Source organism: Gossypium arboreum, chromosome 3, assembly GCF_025698485.1.
Source record: "Gossypium arboreum isolate Shixiya-1 chromosome 3, ASM2569848v2, whole genome shotgun sequence".
NCBI classification, from domain to species: Eukaryota; Viridiplantae; Streptophyta; class Magnoliopsida; order Malvales; family Malvaceae; genus Gossypium; species Gossypium arboreum.
The window spans coordinates 6,621,613-6,644,742 of record NC_069072.1 but is presented as its reverse complement, the minus strand read 5'-3'; the positions used below and the strand labels follow the sequence as shown (position 1 = coordinate 6,644,742).

General features: G+C 32.4%; 2 protein-coding genes across 4 annotated transcripts; one reads left to right on the top strand and one right to left on the bottom strand.

Annotated features, from left to right (window-relative positions):
• Nucleotides 1-185: 185 nt before the first annotated feature.
• Nucleotides 186-2,221, top strand: LOC108474574 (universal stress protein PHOS34-like). Its single transcript, XM_017776543.2, has 3 exons — nt 186-1,100; nt 1,619-1,663; nt 1,960-2,221. The coding sequence occupies exons 1-2, from the start codon at nt 341-343 to the stop codon at nt 1,624-1,626; spliced, it is 768 nt and encodes a 255-aa protein (XP_017632032.1). The 5' UTR covers nt 186-340; the 3' UTR covers nt 1,627-1,663; nt 1,960-2,221.
• Nucleotides 2,222-3,599: 1,378 nt separating this feature from the next.
• LOC108476086 (uncharacterized) lies at nt 3,600-8,517 on the bottom strand. Of its 3 annotated transcripts, none has more exons than XM_017778161.2 (5): nt 7,627-8,517; nt 6,242-6,702; nt 4,887-6,144; nt 4,599-4,745; nt 3,600-4,480 (listed from the first exon to the last, which is right to left on the bottom strand). In XM_017778161.2, the coding sequence occupies exons 2-5, from the start codon at nt 6,290-6,292 to the stop codon at nt 3,858-3,860; spliced, it is 2,079 nt and encodes a 692-aa protein (XP_017633650.1). In that variant the 5' UTR covers nt 6,293-6,702; nt 7,627-8,517; the 3' UTR covers nt 3,600-3,857. The 3 variants fall into 3 exon arrangements, with proteins under 3 accessions (XP_017633650.1, XP_017633651.1, XP_052881431.1); XM_017778162.2 differs by having other exon boundaries at nt 6,242-6,698; nt 7,627-8,189; XM_053025471.1 differs by lacking the exon at nt 7,627-8,517 and adding an exon at nt 7,475-7,591.
• Between the last annotated feature and the right edge of the window lie 14,613 nt (nt 8,518-23,130).

The window sequence follows — 23,130 nt, the reverse complement described above, 5'->3', positions numbered from 1 at the left end:
AATATTAAGTATAAATATTTGTATGAATGTTGTTTAAAACGTAGCGGGTTAGTTTAACTCATAAAAAAAAAATGTGATAATAATTTATTTTACTCTTTTAATTTTATAAAAGAAATATTTTAATTTTTTTTTACTTTTACATTTTATTTTTATTAAATTTGAAAAAAAAAACCTTTACTGCACGTGAGAAAGTTAAAGAAATATTGGATGGCCCATTCGATATATAGTTCCCATTAGCGGCTCCCCATTGTCAGCAGTTTTTAGAGCTCACCGAAATTTCTGTGATCTTCAATTCCCAAACCCCAAAAAGGTCAACCAAAAACCTTTGTCTTCTGTTCCGATGAATCCACAACAACCCAATCCATCGGAACCCGACCTTCAGGTTCCATCCCTCGCTTCCCTCCGAATCCAGCCCTCTTCCCCACGTTTCCCTTTCTCTACCCCCATCGCCGGTTCTCAGCGTCGCATCGCCATCGCCGTTGACTTAAGCGACGAGAGTGCTTATGCCGTCCGCTGGGCTGTCCAGAATTACCTTCGTCCTGGAGACGCCGTCGTCCTCCTCCACGTACGTCCGACTTCCGTCCTTTACGGAGCCGACTGGGGCTCTATCAAACTCCAAATCACCCCCAACTCCACGAATAATCACGAAAACGCCACCGCCATCAGCGGCGATCACTCCGACGAAGAGTCGCAGCAGAAACTCGAGAACGACTTCGACGTTTTCACGACAACCAAAGCGAACACGCTGGCCCAGCCGTTAGTGGATGCTCAGATTCCGTTTAAAATCCACATAGTAAAAGACCATGACATGAAGGAGAGATTGTGTTTGGAAGTGGAGAGATTAGGGCTGAGTGCAGTGATCATGGGGAGCAGAGGATTCGGAGCCTCTAGAAGAACCTGCAAGGGAAGGCTAGGAAGCGTTAGTGATTATTGCGTCCACCACTGCATTTGTCCTGTGGTAGTGGTCCGGTACCCTGATGAGGAAAATGGAAATGGTGGAGCTGAGAAGGTGACGAAGAAGAACATTGTTGAAGATGTGGAGCTGCAGCCGGTACCTGAAGAGGAACAGGAGTGTCATGATGCGGAGGAGGGATACACAGGTTTGGGTTTTCGTTTTTGTAATTGATTTTGTCTGTGTTTGATGGTTATCAACTGGTTCCATTTCTGAGAGTTTTTATGGCTTTATGAACATGATGAAATGCTTGGTAGAAGTTCCAAATACTATAGTTTATGACTTGTGAGAAGTAAGAAGTACCAGCCTGAATTGAGGTTTTGCTTAGTTGTTAGGGTATTGGCTGGGAAAGATAATGAAAATAATGAAGATTATTAAACCATTGAAGGGATAGCACTAGTACATGATATTTTAGCCTAGAAATCATGATTATAGACATTTGGAATTAACCTGATGAAATGGCCTATGGACTTGGAGATGCGGAATTTAGTGCATAACACATAATACTTTAGGCCTTACATGTTATGTTTGGTGTTACCATTGTTTCTAGAGCTGCAGAAACATGCAAGGCCTTAGTATTATTTGTTTTTTGTAATCTTTAAGTTAAACAATTATGTATATTACTATAAAAATTACTTATCATTGATTCATATTTCTTGTTATCAGATGCTTAATATGACTTGGAGCACTGACGAGTGCCTACTGATTCAGGTAATTAATATGACTCCAAGCTTTAATCTGTTTAAGACCCATTTGTGAATTCTTTCTTTCCCTTCACACCTATGAATTGCCTTTTAATAGTAGCAGAGAACAAACGCTTTGTTCTTAATGTAAAACCCATATTGATAATGTGCCATTTAATGCATTATTAGTTTTCAAACCTATAGTTTGGCTTTACTTCTGTATATATCTAGTGAACTCCTTTGCTAATTAAGTGTCAGCTTTTATTTTGAATTACCGGATGTGGATGATTGATTACTGATATGGCTCCTGCAATGATATTGCAGCAAATGGTGAAAGGCAATCCAAAATGTGAAGACTTTGTTGTGTCAAAGAAGAGTGAGATCCTTGTGTGGTGTCGAACATGTATGCTTTGTATAGATGGATAGAAATAGGGCTCTTGGGTTTCTCTTGTGTACTTCCTGCTGATTGTGTTTCGACAATTAACTGTTCAATGTATATGTATATGTATATGGTTTGCCGTACTGGATTTCTTTGCTCAGGCATGTTAATAATACCGTAGGAATACAAGATTTTTGTACTTCAAAACTGCACCCTTTTTCAGGTGTTGCACTTTGTTTGGTATCATCATGGTCGAGTGAGCGGTCATCTATCTTTGGATGGGACAGGGGTCGGCAGCTTCTGCAGCCTGGTCATTTGGTTCAATGACCATGGCTAACCATACCTTATTGATGCCTGATTTGGTTGAATAGTTGGACTAGTGTAGAACCGAAACTGGCTGAGAACATGTTCATGATATGAAATGTGACGATGAATGCAACTAGATATGTATTAGCATGCCGGTCTTTCACCCATGCGCGTAGTTCCACCCACACTGAATGAGCAATACCGTTGTTTAGGGACTGAGAGCAAATCAAGTGAAAAATTGTGTTATTTTATCATTCTTTAACTTGAAATAAAATTTAAGTCTATTTGAATATAATTAATTCTATATTTAAAATCATATATATTTGAAAACAATAATTTTTAGAAAATTATTATTTTATAAAATTTTAAATTTTAACTTTTTAGAATTTTTGAAAGTATGAATTTGTGAATTTTATAAATATTTTAAAATTTTTTTTTGTTGAAAGATAAATTTACTCATTTTTAAATTAATAGGGATCAAAGGGTATTTACATTAATTTTTATTTGAATTGTAAAATACTACTCAAAACTCGTATTACTTGTTTGAGTTGACTCGTAAAAATTGAATAATTTAATTGGATTAACTCGAAATTTGAAAAAAAAATTAATTTTTTCAAATCAAATCGAGTTTTGCTTACCCTAAAGGTTGCTTGCAACTAGATCAATAAGACAAATAGGGTTCAATCACTATCTTGGACTTAATCTTGATAACTATTTTCACTTCGAGATCTGAATTTTTTTTATCCAAGTTAGACTTTGAACTTTGTAATTGTTCTTACATTGAGTGCTGAATTTTTTTTATCCAATTTGTTTGGTATATCATTTAAATTTAAGGATTAGTATTTGATACACTGACAGATACTTTTTATGGTGTACAAACTTCATTGGTAACGTACTAAATATTTTCCCTAAATTTAAATGCATTATATAATTAAATTAATTGATAAAGTACAATATGATTTTAAATGAAATAGAATAAAATAAAAATAATTGAATTCATTTTATTTACTTAAGTTTCACATTTCTTTTTTTTTGTAAAAAGGAATTATCTTGTCATGTTTATAGTGAGTTATGAAACTTATTTAAGATAATTAAGCGATTAAAAATTTTCAACAAAGCCTTAATCCTCGGCGATTGAGGCTTAAATGGAGAATAATTAAGGTATCATGAAGAAGGATATTCTAATTTCGATCTCACATTGGAGCAGTGCAAGTAAGAAAGCTCCGATTTGTGAATTTTGTCACTATTACCAGCAACCAACAAGAGAGAATGCAGCAACTTATGCAAGCAAAAAGGGTACAAAACATAAGAGATGAGATGCAACATTATTGTGTTCCACACATTTTCCCGCATACAAATAAGAAACTTACTAACAGTACAAGTATGAGAACTTCCATCCCATTTTGGCAAAATCTACTCTAAAAATGTCTAGTCACACCAAATACCTTGAGTGACATTTATTGCAGTTACGACAACCAACTTAACTCGAATGTGAAATAGTCTAAAACCAGATTCCACTCATCAAAGTAACTCTACTTCATAGAAGCCCCAGAGTTCCCTCGCTTTGGGTCCTTCGCATAGAAAGCTCTGATTTAAAGTTGAGAACTTTGCTACCAAGATCTACATGATGATTTCGACGATTATTTGTTGCCTTTGCTCCACTAGGAGGATAGCGCCCATGCCTGCCTCTTGACTGCATCGGGGAAGCCACTTGACTTTTGTGACCACGAGTGGATGAAGAGGATGGCCGGTAAGTAGAAGTACCATGGCTGTTCTTCCTAGTAGCTCTGTGTTCTGATCTAAGGCCACGATCAAATTGATGGGCACTGATGCCTAGCCTAACTGATCGTTCTGCACCATCCTTCACTGTGCTGACTTTAATAGCCTGCCGGTTAAAGTAAACCAAATTTGGAAGAAGCCCTTGCAAATGCTTCTTCAGATTTTCATCTCCAACATTCTTCTGTGCAGGGTTACCTTCCAAGCCAATGGCTTGCAAGGAATTATAGTTTGCTGCAAGCTGGCCAAGACATTTGGCAGTAGAGATTTTGTTGAAACGCAGATCCAAAACAGTCAATTTTAAGAGACGATGGAGACCCTCTACCTCACTTATCTTGTTTCCAGCCAAGTATAACTCTTTAAGAGAGGAACAAGAAGCCAAACCTTCAATGGATTATGTGAGAATAACAGGAAGTAGATTAGAAGATTAAAATATTGGAAGGTAAACGAGTATTATAGCAACGAAAATAGAACAGCTAATCCCGTGCAGTTTGTCACATACCATGACCAATTCTAAATATCCGATTGTAGCTCAGATTCAGCACACGAAGTCGAGTAAGCTCACGTAAACCCTCAATGGTGGATATATTATTCCTTGACAGATTCAACATGTGAAGTCCTCGAGGAAGAGCACCAGCAGTAATCCTTGCTGTAAGTACATGTACAAATAATGAGAAAGCAGATTTATACAATAGGACAGTTCTGTATACTCCAAATCATAAGACTTCAAAAGATGTCAAAATAGAAGTTAAATCCAAAACTGAAACTATTTGCAGTTGAAGATACCTACCTATTGCATTTCCAGATAGATTAAGCACCTTCAAGCTGACAAATGCACTGAGAAACGGTATAACAACCAAACCATGATTTGCCAGTTGAGCTGTGCTTGCTGAGGTACTCAAAGAAGATATATATCTTTTTGCAGCTTCCATGCCAGGAGTTACCTTAACATCCACCTTTGCAGCAGTCAAATCATTAGAGACAGCAGGCTCCGCTTTTACCCGATCATTGGGATAGGATAATTCAACTGAGTCTTCTGATGGGCGGACATGTTGAAGACCACTTACCCAATCCTCAATTCGCTTAATCTTAAAATCCTTGCCAGTCAATTCATTCTGATTCAGAACCCGCAATTCTTCTTGCAGCATTTTCATTGGGCTTACATCATCTGAAACTGGCACTATCCAGTCTTTTGCTGATGCGGAACAACTATAAGATTCAAATCCCTCATAAGAACTTTCAAAGTTAGTTTTATGATTTTTATGCATGCCATCATCTCTTTCTTGTTCTCGCATCACCTCGGTATCAACATCATGAATTAAGATCTCCTTTTGTCTCATGCTGAGAACATGTACATCCTCAGAGGATCTTGTACGGCGTGCCAAACATTTTGGAGGAGAATGTCCTCCAAAAAGGAGTGCTGATGCAACAATATTTGGCATAGAACATGATTTTACAATCACAGGTGCGTTATTGGGTGTATGATCACCAGAGGCATTGGCACACTCACAAGGCAAAGGTAAATTAGAGATATCACGGCCATCCTTTTCTGGAAGTAAAGAGTCTCCTATAGAGAAAACCAGTTCGTTATAGACATGGTTAGAGCTTACTTGAACAGATTCTGAGAATGAAGCATTTTGGCTCACTGCTATATGCTTTCTGCCATCTTCAACCAACCCATGGTCATGGGAATCAGATGAAAATCCTTGATCAGTCTCATCATCTGTATCATTTTGTCCAGGAACTCGTCCTTCCAGGCAAAGGCCACTTCCAAGAGATCTACACTTCTTAAGATAATGCGGATTCTGAAGGACCCTGGAACTGCTATCAAGAATGACTCTGTCTTTTACGTCCTCTGATTTCCAGCTAGGATAAGGAGAAGAAGAAACCGTAACAGGTTCGACACTTTCATGAATCTCAGCAGTTGTTTGTGTCTCTGGACAGAATGACTCCATGTTTGCAGCTTTAGTCGACTCCTTAGGGGCTTGAACTTGAGAAAAATCTTCTATAGTTGTATGCATCGCTTCAACAGATGGCTGAACAGTTTTCTGATGGCCAAGTGGATACTTGAGTCAGGAAACACTAAAGTATACAGCCCAAATTTAACTTAAGTTGTCAAGAACCAATAGCAAATCTTGGACTTACCTTTGGTTTCTGACTTCCGATATGAGCATTGAAGCAGGAAAACCTAACCATTGTGGTGATACAGATTAGCAATACATCCACACGAGACCTACCTTTTGTCTTACATAGAAATCTAGCTTCAAACTACTGTAATCATTAAGGTTCCAAAACCAGAGGAAAGCACCTAATTCTACTACCGTTAAAAAAGAAAGATAAGGTACAATCGAACTTCTGGGTACTTTAGCGAACACGGACATTAGCCATAATCAAGCGAAAGACCCTCTGAAACACGTCGCAGTCTCCAGATATGGGATGATCTTGATCTCCTTAAAACACAAAGCAGAATCAGCTCTTTGTTGTCCCCCCACACCCACTTTGAGGTGCGAGAAAATTTTAGCTTCGTTGCAGCGGCCAGAGTGAAAAAGAGTCTTTCACAACTAAGAAAACTGAATCCCTAACAAGCATAAGAGACACCTGCCTGCCTGACAATAATGAAAGAAAAAAACATAAAAAGGATCACATAATCTACAAGTAGATATTGAAGCAGAATAGTTTAAAGCCAAGTAATGAATAAAAAAGTGAAAACTTCAGATTGTTAGTCTCTAGATTGAAAAAATGCAAGATAAAATTCAAACATCAAAACAGAATAGACAATCAGATTACAATGCCTAATGCTTCTTGTTTTGATAATATTCTAGATGACAAAAGAAACAACTAAGCTATCTAACAAAGCTTCTTTGTCCAAAGAATTGGAGGAGAAAAAGAAAGAAACTTCCAATTCTTGTTATAAGGGCACGTTGTAAATAACTATCTAATGAGACTTCAACAAGATTCCACTATTATTTTATTCAATATATTCATTCAAGGCAATCAAACATCGTCAAAAACATCAAATTATAAATCCATATCAAAATCTTCAGATACAGAAAAGAGATATGAATGAATCAAGCTATGAAGGAGAAGACCAATCAACCAATGGTCAAACAACAAAAGAGATAATAATTAGATTTCATATGGAACATAAGAACGCAAGCCCAATCAGCTACCTTCAGTTTTAAAAGGAATATGCCACTGAAAACCAATCCAAAGAAAATCAATACAACATAATCTCATCATTGTTAGCCCTCATTCTAAACAAACATGAACCCAGGAAAAAAAAAACAGGTAGGAGATTCAGAACAACAAAGATCCCATGTATAGCACAAAAAAGAAACAGAATTATCTCAGAAACACAAAAGAAAAATCAAAACCAACCATTTATAAAAACACCCAAGGATAAAAACCACTCAAATCGCATGAAATGAAGAAAGACCCATTAATTTATTCTATGTTGGATGAAAGCACAAAGATTGCAAACAAAGGAACATTAACCCCAGAAAAAAAAATGGAAGAATGAACAATCTTACCTCTCAATAGCCAGATTATTACAAGCAAGGACTTTTGATTGTTCTCTAAGAGGGGAGAGAGAGGCAGCTTCTACTAGAAAATGGAGAAAAAAACACAATAAATAACAAGCACGTTGGTTTCTGTTATTACTTTATATATAATTTGTAAAACCATATACAGTTTTTTTTCCTTTTTGTTATTCGTTTCCTTTGAATGAATGGCGTAAGGTTAAGCTTGAACGCTAACCCTAAGCTTTGGCACTGATTTTATAACCCAAATCTACGGCCCTGATTTTTTTCCTTATTATAAATCTGAAACTATTAATTAATTATTAGCTTCCAATTTACATACACGTGGAGGGTATGAAATAATATCATTAATATTATTTTTATTTTTTAAAATAACTAATTACTCGCTAGACCTATTAAAAGGTAAAAAGGTAATAATAAAATTGGTAATAAATGTGAAAATTTAGGTGGATGGGAGATTGTGTAATTATTAAGAACCGCAAATAAAAAGGATGAGAGAGAGAGCAAAGGAAAGAAGGGATTGTTTGACCATGTATACAGCTCAACTCAGCCATAGGGAACATATACATGCCTCTTCCGCCCCAAATAAAGGCAAATTTGTGTATTCAAAACAAGCCAAAATGCCCTACAAATTATGGGTAACCACTTAAATATAAAAAGAATTGGTTCCAAAATATGATGCCATAATGATATTTGACATTTTCAAAAGGGATCTCATCCTTCAAATATTAGGTTTTAGGAGACAACTCAATTAAGAGATTTTATTTTGGACCACAAAATCTACAAAAGAATGCCTAGCTTCATAGCTAGTGCCTAATATTCCCTTTACAAAGGGATGGAATATAAATGTTTTAGGGCTTCAAACCTTAAAACTCTAGTTTTTAATTAAATTTAATACTAGGATTTTGACTCATATACCATCTTCTAACCAGACATTAAAATTTTAAAAAGGCTACTTTTGCAATTTACTTGTTTTCTTTTGTTTTTAACTTTAGTAATTTGTTTGATTTTAAAATCTTCAAAGTTAATTAATTTTCCTTTTAAATTTAAATATGTGTTATTAATCGAATTTTAATTGAGGTTTTGAATATTAAATTATTGTGTACTCAAAATTAGTGAAATTTCATTAATGATTTACTAATTACATTTTAAATTTTAAACCACACAAAAAAAATTCCTAAAATAAAAATAAATAAACTAAATTTCAAAAATTACTAGACCCACATTTAAACCATTTCAAAATTTCAACAACCAACCTATTTTATCAATACATTAGTGAAAATTATTTTTTTATTAACAACATAAAAGAAGAATAGTGATTAAAGCCTTGGTTAAGATTTCAATTATCAAGATTCAATCTCTGTTTATTGAATTTGGTTTCCTCCGATTTATATATATATACTGAATTAAACTAATCAAATATTCTATTAATAGTTCTAGAATAATCTTTGACAATGAGTAGACTTGATCATGGGTCAGGTCATTCAACTCAATTAAAAAGTTCGTCTAAAAAGTGGGAGGGTTTAGATAAAAATATAAGCCTCAAAACATGGGTTTTGACAAAAAAATAAAATATGTTTTTTAAACGGGTCGGGCCCTGGGTAAGTTTTTTTTACCTGAGCCAGACCTGAATTTGCAAAAAAAAAAAACTGTTGTTGTTTTGCCACTCTTTTGATGTTATTTCTGTATTATATTGCTACTATTTTATTATTGTTGTTTAGATATTTTATAAATATTATTTTATTGTTAATTTTGCTACTTTTGCTAAGTTACACCTATCTTAGTGTTATTTAAGTATAAAGATTTTTAAATTTATTTTCAATTTGTTGAGAAATATTTATTTTAATATTTTTAGTGTATTTGATGTATTATATTTTTAAAATTTATTTTATATAAAAATTAATATAAAAATTTTTAAAACGGAAGGGTCAAACTGGGCCCAACTCGAGTTCTAATATTTTTTATTTAGGTCGGGTATGAGAAATTTTTAAATTTATTTTTTGGAGTCAAGTCCAAGTTTAAAATTTTACCTTAACCCGACCCAAACTTCACCTATAATCAACTCTAACAGTGAGTCAACCGTTGAGATTAAATCAAATAGCTTACTCAGGATATTATAATTTAAGAAGTATATTTAAGCTTGATTTTAACTAGACATTTACTCAATTACGCAAAAATAAAATTTCTTAAAAACAAGAAAAGTATATTTAAAAAAAAACAAGGAAAGTAAGGGATTGAAAATACTTTGTATAGTTAATTTTAGGTTAAATTTTACTGTTTCATCTTGAAGTTTAAATTTGGTAACAATTTTTATACGGGAGTTTGAATGCTTTTTTGTTTAAATTAATCCTTGAACTTGGTAATTGTTCTCACATTGGAGCTTGAACTTTTTTTGTCTAAGTTAATCCCTAGATTTGGTCATTGTTCTCAATTGGGGCTTGGACTTGGCAATTATTCTTACATTGGGGCTTGAACTTTAAGGTTCTCAAGCAAATGTCAAGGACTAACTTAGACCAAAGAAAAGTTTAGGCCCTAATGTGGAAAAAATTACCAAGTTCAGGGACTAATGTAACGATTTGATTTTCAATGGTATAAAAAAAAGCAATTCTGAAACCTCGTTTCTGAAAACCGAGTCAATAATTATTAAATATTAATATTTATGAGAATGACATAATAATAAATTAAATTTTAATTTGGTAATTTTGTCGAATTAATAGTTAATTGTGGCTCAAGGACTAAATCTTAAAGCTCAATCACTATAAATTCTTAATTGACCAAAGGCTTGAGGATTAAAATAGTAATTAATCAAAGGTAGAAAAAGGCAATTGGACCATTTCTATATAAGAGAAAGTGGATGTTGATGGTGGAATCCACTATTATTGATTAGTATTATATTAAGTATAATAAACCATATTTATATTAATTAAGATTTAATTAACTTATATAAGTTAAATAGTGGAAAAAAAAAAGGGTCATCTTCCTCACTTATCTTTCCATTTCCGAATTTGAAAAAAGAAACCTAAGACTTGCAGTGACTTTTGACCATCAAATTGTAAGTATATTTAGGTCATTTGTTTGTAATTTTTATAGATTTGAGGTCATGGGAGCTTGATTTAGCTAGCACATGTATCGATTCGTAAAATTATTAAAGTTTTTGAAAGTTTTCATTGTTGATTTCTTGAATAACTAGGCTTGAAATTGATAGATTTTAAGCTTAGAATATGAAAAGGACTAGATTGTAAAGTTAATTTAGCTTATTGTTAACTTTGTTACATGAAGGGCCAATTTGAATAAATGTAAACTTATGAAATTATGTTAGAAATAGAAAGCTTAAGGTCCCTAGTGAGAATATTTGAAATCAAATTTAATCTGAGGCTAGGAATTGAAAGATATAACTATCCTAAGTTCAAGGACTAAATTGAATAAAATATAAAATTTTGGGGTTATAAAAAAATTAAGTTTATAAAGGTTCATGCATATCATAGTATAGTATGGAGATATTGGTATTGATTGATGATATAAAATGATTGTTTAGATCCAGAATCGGATCAAAGTAGAGTTGATCGTGGAAAAGCTAAAATTATGGATTAACCCCTAAAGTATCCACTTTACATATTTTGAACAGGTAAGTTCATATGAAACTTACCCTTCTATTTTGTTTTATGTATGAATTATATTTAAATTTATATTTATATATTAGAATCGAGTAGAATTAGTGAATTTGACACATGTGCTCGAAATGGACTGAATTGTAAATTCGTGTAAACATTGGCTATATGGAAACAATACAAGGTGTAAATATGATTATTGATTGATTATATGAGTCAAAAATGAAAAATAAAATTATGTGCAGGAATTGGAATTGACATTTATACGAAAAACGATGCCCGAGTGAACTTAGTAAAATGTTAGGATACGTATAACTTGCCATTAGGGTTATACGTACGATTGATCAGGTATTTTACATGTTATTTCGAGATCTAACATTTGTTACAGATTTTCAAGTTATACATATCATAAGTTTAGCCCCGGTAGGTAACCTTAATATAATGTCAACTTGTGTGAGCAACTTTATTATAATATCAGCTTGTGTGAGCAACTTATTCCCGTGTATCTAAGCTTGTTTTACTATAGTTCCATCAGGCGATATTCAGTTGAATGAAAATGGAAATTATACTATGGAATGACAATGAAATGGTATTTGGTGACAGTTGATATATGGATTGATACATGACTTTGTTTAAATTGTGGTATTACTTATGGCTCTAGAATATAACCAATACATTTAGTTTATAATGTTGTTATATGTATAGATATGTCATAAAGTGCCAAGGATAGTTAAGTTGGTTGTTGATGTCTTGCACACTTAATCAACATGTTAATATTCGCCTAGGCCCAGATTGGCCTAGAAGGTCATAAAACACATAAAAATGTTATTCACTAGGTCCTAAGAATGGAAACTTAGTAAAAACAATATTAATTTGCTATAAGACTAGCTCGTTAAGTATAGAATTGGACCTAATATGGTGCAACGAACTGTGACAGATCAGTTGCTTAATATATTAGTTAACTATGCCCTAATGATCAAGGTATGATTTAATTTCTATTTGAACTTACTAAGCATTCCTAATGCTTACCTTAGTTATTTACTTTTTTTAAAGATTTTCACCTAGTGAAACTGCCGAGTCGGATCAGCGAAGGAGCACACACTATCTTCAGGTGGTAGCTATATGTTCATTTTGAAACTAAGCTTGGTGGTATGTACACAATAGGGTCCTCTTGTGTACAAATGGTCAAGTTGGAATAGGTAGTCATATGGTAGCTTGGTAATGTTTAATTTTAAATGTTTAATATCCATGAAATTGATAACTTTATTTATGAATGGATGGTATATTATACTTTGAAATGAGACTAATTGGAATGGTTAGGTAGACTAATGAATTAGAAGTAGTAGGTTGAATGTTAATTGTGGTATATGGTTTGGTGTATAATTTAGTTAGATAGCATCAAGCTTATTGGATTGTTTAGTTCTTAAATTGTGTATTGATCATGTGAAAATAGTTTTGGAATTGTCGGATATGGAATATTGAATCGAAAAGTTTCATATGCTTGAATGGTGTAAGATTAGTTGCATGATATTGAAAGTAAATTGTAATGACCATGTAATTGAATTTAATTGATATATTCATTATTTGATTGAGATGGGTATGTGGTTTTTTTTATATGGAATGGTATGAAATTAGGATGCTTTTTATTGTAAGAAGATATATGAACCATCTAGGTTGTGTTGCAAGTTGTTGAATTGAGATCAAATGGTATTTTTTTCCAAAATAAGGACCTCATCACGACTACCAGCACTGAACGTCGCAACATGAGTTGAAATGAGTGACGCCGTGATGTTAATCTACTCGAAGTCACAATGTGACTTATTGTGTTGGCCATGTCAAGACGAGGAAATGAGGAAATTACGAAGTCTGCCCGTGAATTTCAAAACTTTACAATTTGATCAAAATTCATGCTCGAATTGGCAAAAGAGTTTTCAAAAGCTCATTTGGGTCTTGAAAACGATTGAATAATACATGATGAATGTGTTTGTTGCTTATTTATGTATGTGATTAATTAAATGATGTAAATTGTATGCAGTTGCTTCGACAAAGTATAACACTCCTAACTCATATTTGTTGTTGGAACAGGGTTACATAGCATTATCAAACAACCAAAATAGTAAACCATTCAATTCATACGTCAATGTAATACACATTCTAATTTCATTCAAAATATTTATATCGTCCCTTAATCAAGCCCTCGAGGCCCTAAAAATACAATAGAAACAATTCAAGACTAAATCGGAAACATTTAGAAAGTTTAGGAAAAAGCTAGAAAAAAATTTACACTGCAGGGGTTATACGACCGTGTGATCAGACCTTGTGGCTCACACAACTAAGACACACGTCTGTGTCTCAAGCCATGTAACATTCGAAATAGGGAAACATGGCCGTGTCTCAGCTCGTGCCCATGCTCGTGTAACTCATTAACTAAGGTCACACGGCCAAGCCACACGCCCGTGTGCCTGGCCGTGTGCTAGGCCGTGCAACTTTCAAAAAGCAACCACTAACAACCTATAGAGGACACACAACCGTGTCGCCTAACCATGCATCACACCCGGCTGAGACACACACCTGTGTCTTAGGCCATGTGGACAAGAAATTGGCCAAAATCAAGCCATTTCCTTCATCCACCTCAAACATGCACCTAAATATCATTTGCACATATGACCAAAACATCAAAACATGTTTAACCATGCATAAAATGATCAAATTTCATTCAACCAATATGCCATATAGGCACCCCAAATGCAAACATACAATTTACCTAAACATATACAAGTACTTACATATTTCATTCATCAACACATAATTCATTTACCATCTCAAAACCCATCATAAGTTGACCTATATCACTTCAACATAAACTCACCATATTTAACCACATTTATACCATTTCAAATAGCTCATATCTACTCAAAACATAACTCAACTTGGCCTCATTATAAACATACCAAATATGGTCATTCCAAGTATGCATCAATTTAACCATATTAACATCAACTAACAATGCATCAATATACCATAAGAACATCAACCATAATAACAATTATACATATCACAATAATTAGATCATTCAACACAAATCCACCTCTACATGTTATTATAACCTTGACAAAGATATCAAAATCTACCAATATTATCGTTGGATAGTGTGATAGATTTCTAATAAGCTTCCAAATTGATCGAGCCTTCGATAATCTGTAAAGTAAGGGAAAAATAACTATGTAAGCAATAAATGCTTAGCAAGCTCGTATAGACTTTAAATATAACATTCTATTTCAACAATGAATTTTATAGATTAAATATAAACCTATATCAATGCCTCAAGATTCTATTTCAACTCATAAATGAGTAAGTCTATCAACATCATATATATTTTCCATTCCTAACTTAATAGGATTTTATAAAACATTATACACCATCATTAACCTTTTCATAGAACTATGAATTACTTCCTTTACTTATATTTTATTCCATCTACTAAGCATAAATTTAAATAACAACATCAATTAACTAATTAGTATATTTATTCACATCCTAGGTAAGTTCATCTATAGCATATGTAATGTAACAGCCTGTTTTCAATGAAATCGGAACAGCGATTTCGGGACCACAAATCTGAGTCAAAAAGAAAATTTATTTTAACAATATTGCATCCTCTGCATTATGATAGGAAAGATGTATGAAAATTTTGATAAGAAAATTTTGCCGATTACATGTTTAATTATAGAAAGGACCAAATTGCATAATATGCAAAATTTGAGTTCTAGTAGATATAAGTATCAAATAGCTATTAAATTTAAAATTGGAAGTCCTTATATGGTAATTAGACCATTAAGAAAAGTTAGTAGATATTTTTATGATTCATCCATGAAAAATTAGAAAAGAAAAGGACTAAATTGAAAATTGAAATAAATAAAAATGATAAATAAATAAATATCTAATATTATCATTTTATATCATCTTCTTCCCCAAATTCTATGGAAACCCTAGGAAAGAGAAAGAAAATCAAGCAAGCCTAATTAGGTAAGTAACCTTATCCCGTTTTTAGTAATTTTTATATTTTTGAGATTGGAATAACCTAATCTAGCTATTTTGGGGATCAATTTGTAAAGTTATCAAAGTATTAAATTTTTTTCATGGATGAATATGCTGAAATTTTTAAATTTATGGTAGAAAATGGAAGGTTGTTGATAGATAAACAATTTTTGTAAAGTGAATTTTCATGAAATTGTTATTTAGGGACTAAATTGTTAAGATGTAAAATTCATGAAAAAAATTTCTAATTTTTATGAAATATATGTGCTATAAATGTTATATGTAAAAATCGGTTAGACTTGGAATAATGATTAAATTGCATGAATTTTATTTTCCGAGCCTAAGGACGAAATTGTTATTTATGGAAAGTATAGGGGTAAAATGGTAATTATTCCTAGGGTGTGAATTGAATTAAATTGAGTATGAAATGGATTAAATTGGTTTTAAATTCATTTATATTCATACAAATAGCTATAGTACGGAGTTGGATCGAGGAAAAAAAAGTATCGGAGTAGTAGATCTTTGTATACGAACGCTTATTGAGGTAAGTTCGTCTAACTAGATTATTTATATTAATATGTTTGGAATTGAATGTTGAATATGTGTGTATTGTATAAATATTTAATGTATAAAATTAATTACATGCTTGATATTGCTCGATAAGTATAAATCCGGGTTGAATAGATGGAATTCGATGGATATAGGATTTCCTGATTGGTTGTGGTCTTGCATATGTTGTAGACATACCATAATTTGAAAAAGCATCCTGTTATAAGCCCTATCGAGCTTCCCGTTATATATTTCTTGGGAGCATCCTGATTGGTAGTGAACCTGCATGTGTTACGGACTACCGCAGCTTTTTGTGAGCGTCCTGTTATATGATCGGTTGTGATACTTCATATATTGTGGACACAAACGCAGTTCTTTATGAGCGTCCTGTTTTAGACTCTTCTTGAGCTTTCTAATATGGCTCGCTTGAACATCCTGTTATATGGCTATCCGAAGCTCCCTGATAATAGCTCTTCGGAGTTACCTGTTAAGCTCAATGAGCTTCCTGTTTTAAACTCTTATGAGTTTTCTGTTATAGTCCGGATAAGCTTCCTGTTACATAGCTCACATGAGCATCTTATTATATGGCTTGAGACAGTGCTTCCTGATCATGTGCCCTAATTGGGTACCCCTAAATATGAGTTGACAGTTTACAGTATTGTACACTTTAAGTGTACTACATGTATATCCATCGATATTTCAAATAAATTCAACGGGAAAAGTTCTATTATGGCTAATTTGAACTTGAGATGATTTATCATAGAAAAGTATATATGTATGAAAGTTATTACATGATAAGCTCATCTTTATTACTTGAAAAGTATTTAGAATTTCATGACTAAATTGCTTCATTGAGTGTATGTGATTGGGCAATTGGTCAATTTGTTAGGATGCATGCTATTTACATGATTACTTAAATTGAATATAAACAGTAAGTTAAATTCCTGTTATGCGAACTTACTAAGCATTAAATGCTTACTTTGTTTTATTTTCCTCTGTTTTATAGTGCTCAGAAGCTCATAAAGGTTGGAATCGGTCGAAGTACTATCACACTATCCTTTAGCTCATTTTGGTATTAATAATAAACTTATTTTGGTATAATGGCATGTATAAGCTAACTTAGTCAGTGTTGGCATTTAAATGGTTGATTGTAATATAGCCATTAGAATGACTAATGATGATATGTTTAGTGAACATATATATATAAGGTTATAATATGGTTAATATATGTGTGCTTGATATGGTTAGATTGAATTATGGTAAACATATGTGTTTTACAAAAGGTGAATTTGAATACATATGATGATATATCATGTATAATGTTAATGTTGGTTTGGTTTTAATGTCTTGAATTGGTTAGTATATGTATGCAAGAATTAATGTAGGCACAAGGCAAAATTTGGGTGAGAAATAAGGTTTGGAAATGGCATTATTTTGTCCATACGGGTAGACACACAAGGGCATGTCTCAATCGTGTGTGAAACACAGCCATACACACGGGCGTGTGGTTTGGCTGTATGTCCCCTACATCTTAAGAATTGAGAAACAAAATGCTCAGAATTGGTCACACGGGTAGAGATACGGGCGTGTGTCTCAACCATGTGAAACACACGGCCAGATACATGGGCGTGTGTCTTGGCCATGTGAATCTTGCACCTATATTTGAAAATTAAATTGTCTACACGGCCTAGCACACGGGTGTGTAGCTGGCTGTGTAACCCAAGTCAGTAGCTACCCTAATTTGAATACGGGCTGGAACACGGCCGTGTGCCTTACATCGAATGTCCACACGGCCTAAGACACAAGCGTGTCACTTGGTCGTGTGAGCCACATAGGCATGTGTCCCCTGCACCTAAGAAAAATTTTGAAAATTTTGCGAAAAATTCTTTGAGTTCTCAATTTAGTCCCGACTTGTTTCTAATGTATAAATTGGACCTCGAGGGTCCAATTAAGAGACAATACGATTGAACATGATTGGTTTCAGATATAAATAGTAAATGACATAAATTTATTATATTTGTTCTGTAAACTCCGGTAATGCTCTGTAATCGTGTTCCAGCAACAGATACGGGTTAGGGGTGTTACACGTAATTTCTCATACATAAGTACATCATTCAAATCATCAATCCCTTTTTCATCATATCACATTTCAATAATGAACTTATTATATTACCTTTTCTTACCCGTCTCTTTTGTATAATACCAGACATAAGTATAAATATCAATCATAATCTCAAGTTTGATATAAGTCTAATCACCATCATCAATACACAAGTTATTGCATTTATGTATACAACTCATTTGAGGTCAATCACATGATAAATCATTTTGTAAGAAAATACACCTTTTGAATCATACCACCTTTTCATGAACATAAGCATATTCCCTTTTTTTTTTGTCATTCACCATTTTAATGTATATCATTAATATTAAACATGATATGATGTAACCATAACCTTAGCATAAACCTAAGCATCATCCACAATCTCAACTGTTGAATTCATTTGTGTTCAGATTAATATTCAATAAATAACCAATCTTTCAAATTCATTAAATAGATTACCTTAACGAGATTTTCCATTTGAAGAACAACTTACAGATAAGAGTATATCGTCAGATAGACCGAACACACCATACAGAAGCTCATAAGAGCTTATCCAATCGAAATACGCCAAACAAAAGCTCATAAGAGTTGGTCCACCCGAAACACGTCAACAGAAGCTCATAAAAGCTTAATAGAAGCTCATAAGAGTTGATCCACCCAAATTACGCCAAACAAAAAGTATAACGTGAGAGTTTGCAACAAATACTGAACCTCAGTTTACTTGAGTAATATACAAATATCTCCCTCCAATACCATCTCCACCCCAAACCCCCATAACACACCAAAACACAAATGTACTCTATCCTGCGTTCAATTCAAACCGAACATTAAATTCAATATTATATAACTCATATAATGATTCATTTCCAAAAATGGAACATATATGTATTATATCATGTAATACCAGTCACCATGTATATAAATGTTAAATTTTAACCTTATGAACTTACCTGGATTGAATTGCAGAAATGTTAAAGTATAAAGGCATTTTGGTAATTTTTCATTCTCCTCGATTTTCCACCCGATCTTGATCTAAATTAATAATTTCATTCAATCTATTAATTTAGACAGTAAAAAAATGTATTTTATGCAATTTAGTCATTTTGACATTTTTACCAAATTGCCCCAAAATTTTACTTTTATTCAATTTAGACCCTAATCCTAAAACATGCAAATTAACCATTTTTACCCAAAATTGAGCGAAGCCAAATACTTCTGGCATCCAATACAGCCCATTATTGCAACAATTACACATCAAATATTTGTACTTTTTCTATTTCAATAATTTAGTCCCTAATCGAAAAATTCATCAAAAATCACTTAATAAAATACTTTTAAATAACAACTAATATCTCAAATTCATCATTTAACATCTAAAATCACAAGGTTCATCAATGGAAACATTCAAAATCTTTAACAGTTTCAAAATCAAAGGTACGGGCTAGCTAGACCTAGTTGCAACGATCTCAAAAACATAAAAATTATTAGAAACAGTATAGCTTAGGAACTGACATGTACAAAATAAAACATGGTCGAACCTAGCTTCCATAGCCATGGCTATCAGTTGAAAAACAAAAGAGAAAGGAAGATGACAACCATTATTATTTTTACTTATGTTTTATTTATCAAGTTACCATTTTAACATTGGTTAATAAATAAATGAAACACCAAAGTCATGTCCATATTTGTGCACTAACTTCTTAAATGATCCAATTACCATTTAAGTACCTTTTACTTTATTCAATGAACCATTTAATCACTCAAATCAAGTAGTGATCAAATTTTACATCTTTTACGATTTAGTCCTTTTTAATTAATTAACTATCGAAATATTAAAAATTTTCAACAAAACTTTAATATCACTTTAATGACACTCCATAAATATTTATAAAAATATTTACGACTCGTTTTATAGAAACGAGGTCCCGATACCTCATTTTCTAAAACCACTTAACCTTAGGGTCTTACCATTTGAACTAAATTAATCATTCATATCACATAAGTTACCATAACAAAAACCATTTTAAAACCACATTTGACTCATAAATATTAAATACTAATATTTGTGAACTTACTCGTCGAATTTGGTGGTCCCGAAACTACTGTTTTCGACACAACTGAAAAATGGGCTATTATACAAAGAATGTAATATTTCGTAGCTTGGATATGACGATCGAGTCAGGCGAAAGGTGTTACAACTACCTTGGAAAACAATAGAAAATTAACTAATTAAAATAAAAGACCAAAATCTTAAAAATTCAACATAAAATCAAAAGATTTAATAAATGTATAATCAAAACACCTAATCTATATTTCAAATCCATAAAATCTAAAGGGTGAACCAACCCAAAAATAATAGAGAATCAGTTCGTTCTCAATGATTCAACATGACGAGGCTCGGATTCTATTTGTTAGAACCGTAAAAACAATATATGATATAAAATTTTATTAACCAGGATCTATCATATCAAATCATTAATAATAAATCAAGAACAAAACTAGATGCAGAAGTGTACCTAAATTCATCAATTTCTTGAATTCTTCGGATCTTATGGACACAAGTCATCTAGAGAAGATAACTCTCTCTTTTCTAAATATAAGATGTTAGAAAAGTTGCTTATGTGTAATTTAGGGACCATAACCCTAATATATAACTTTTGCACATTAACTCTAATTTCTAATCAGTCCATCATTAATTAGAAATTAATTACTAGAGTATCTATGCATATTTGGCCTATACTTTATTTAATAACTCATATCTAATAAACTTTAACCAAATTAGATCATTTTAATTTGGGCTAACCCTTTACGATAGTAAATAATAACATGTAATTACTCTTATTATATATGTAATGTCCATATTTTTAACATAATAACCATTACATACATAAACTAAAATGACATGGCTTTTTTAGTATTATGTAAAAATAGTAAATTAATGTAGCATTACACATGTGATGATATGTTTGTCACATAAAATTTTGAAAATAGTATAATTTAAATTTGTAGATTTAATGTCTACCATTAAGATAAAGCCTGAAATTTTAAAATTTAAGAAGTACACAATTTACGTGCGTAACTTATATATAATATAAGGACTAACAACAAAATTTAACCCTTAATTGGAGTCAAATTTGATAGCTCGAATAATTGGAAATCTTTATAAGATTACCAAATGAATTAACAACAAAGAGAACGTTTTGGGAAAACTAGAACAACTACATTAAAAACCGAAGAAGATTAAAAAGAGATTAAGACATCTAGTTGGACTATTTTACTAAAAAACGTTCATTTTCAACATTATTTACGGAAATGGGCCACTTAAAATATTATTTACCAGAATAGGCCAAAAAACTCAAAACGCGTCTACGTGGAAGCATTTTAAGGGAAAATTTTAGAAAAGCGCGTTGACAGGATGTGCTTTATCCCGTGTCAACAAAAACACGCTAATGTGGGCACGCTTTTACTGGTGCTCGAACTAAATTTTCAAAAGAGATTATTTTTTTAAAATATTATAAAAATAGACCAATTTTTTGAAAATTTACGAGAATAAACCTTTATAAAAACCCAAAGTTGCAACACCATTTTTTTTATTTTAAGATGCCACCAATTAATATGGAAATAAAACTTATAAAACAAATTTTTATATAGACCCAAAGTCTCATTTCACTTATTTTCTTAAGCAATATGCGATGTGAGATATGTGTATATATAGAGCAATGAATAATAGGTTTGCAATTTGTTCCTAGACAATGTGAGATTCCTTCTTCTTTTAACAAAATATATGAGAATAGTATGTTTTGAACAGTAAAACTCGGTCACGCTATGCTGTCAGTCGACACTGACCCCAACAGTACACCCTTCATGAGCAAATCGTTTCAACTGAAAAAATTACTTTTAAGTGGTGTATTAACATAAAATACTGAAACATATCAAAGAAAATACTAGTGTTGTCGTTGCCTAACACATTGATGGCATCAATTTAAAAATAAAAAAAATAAGTTGTCATGTTTGTAGGAGTCACTAGTCACATCGACAAACGGGGTGCCACTTGGTAGGGTGGTGACACCGCTCTTGACCAGTCGGCCCCGAGTCAGACTCCAAATTTTTTTTTTGTCCTCTTCTACTAAATCAACACAAGGTCCCTACTCCCCCACTTTGCAAACGGTAAAAAAGAAGTTGGTGTTTGAGTTTTAAGGTAACTTGTAGAAGAGATACGTTAGTGCTTAACTTTGTGATTTTTTATTTGTTATTGTTATTTATGCTTATAAGTATGTTATTTAAATAAATATAATAATGTTAATGTTTTTTTGTATTAGCCCTCACTCTGACTTAGATATAGGAGCATTACTTTCACAAGATAATGAGGCTACAGGACTCCAAATATGGTAGAAAGAAGAATGGATTCTACTTAAGTTGATTCATAATGTTATCGTGGTGAATGTTGTCAATGTTATGGAGGTACTCATGGTGCAAATATGTTTATGTCATTTCAAAAAACCAAAAAAAAAAAAAAAGAAAGAAGTGAGAGAAGAGAAACAATAAAAGATAAAAATAAATTGTTTTGGGCTAATTATAAAGAGATCCCTAACTTTAGTCAAAAGAAAAAAAAATTGACATGTTTGTCAGTCACTCAATAGGCTAATGTGCCATATCAATAGTCCGTTAGTAGATTAACAAAATTTTTAACATCAATAATTAATTTAAACAAGGGTAAACTACAAAAATAGTAACTTTTGTTTATTTCAGGTTACATTTTAGTCACTTATGTTTGAAATGTTACGTTTTAGTCACTTATGTTATTATTTTGTTACGAAATGATCACTCTTCCGTTGAGTTCCATTATCTCCTTAACGGTAATCCTATGTGGCAGTCCAACTAGATTTTAAGTGCCAACTTGGATTTCCTAATGGGATGAGGATATATTTTTTATTAAATAAATTTAATTAATTAAAATTTTAAACCCTAAATCTTAGTTAAAAAACCTTTCATCTCCCCCCCTTTTTTTAGTTTTCTTTTTCAATTGACTAAAAAATCTATTATCATCAAAAAAATTTATTCACGTACGGAAACAAAAGAGGATTCAATGGAGGGTCCAAGTATGTCTTCTTCACCAACAAATTTATGTTCTAAAACTTAAAATGAAGTGGTTGTCGACAAATAAGAAGATGGTAATCATTTTTGTTCCTGATCATT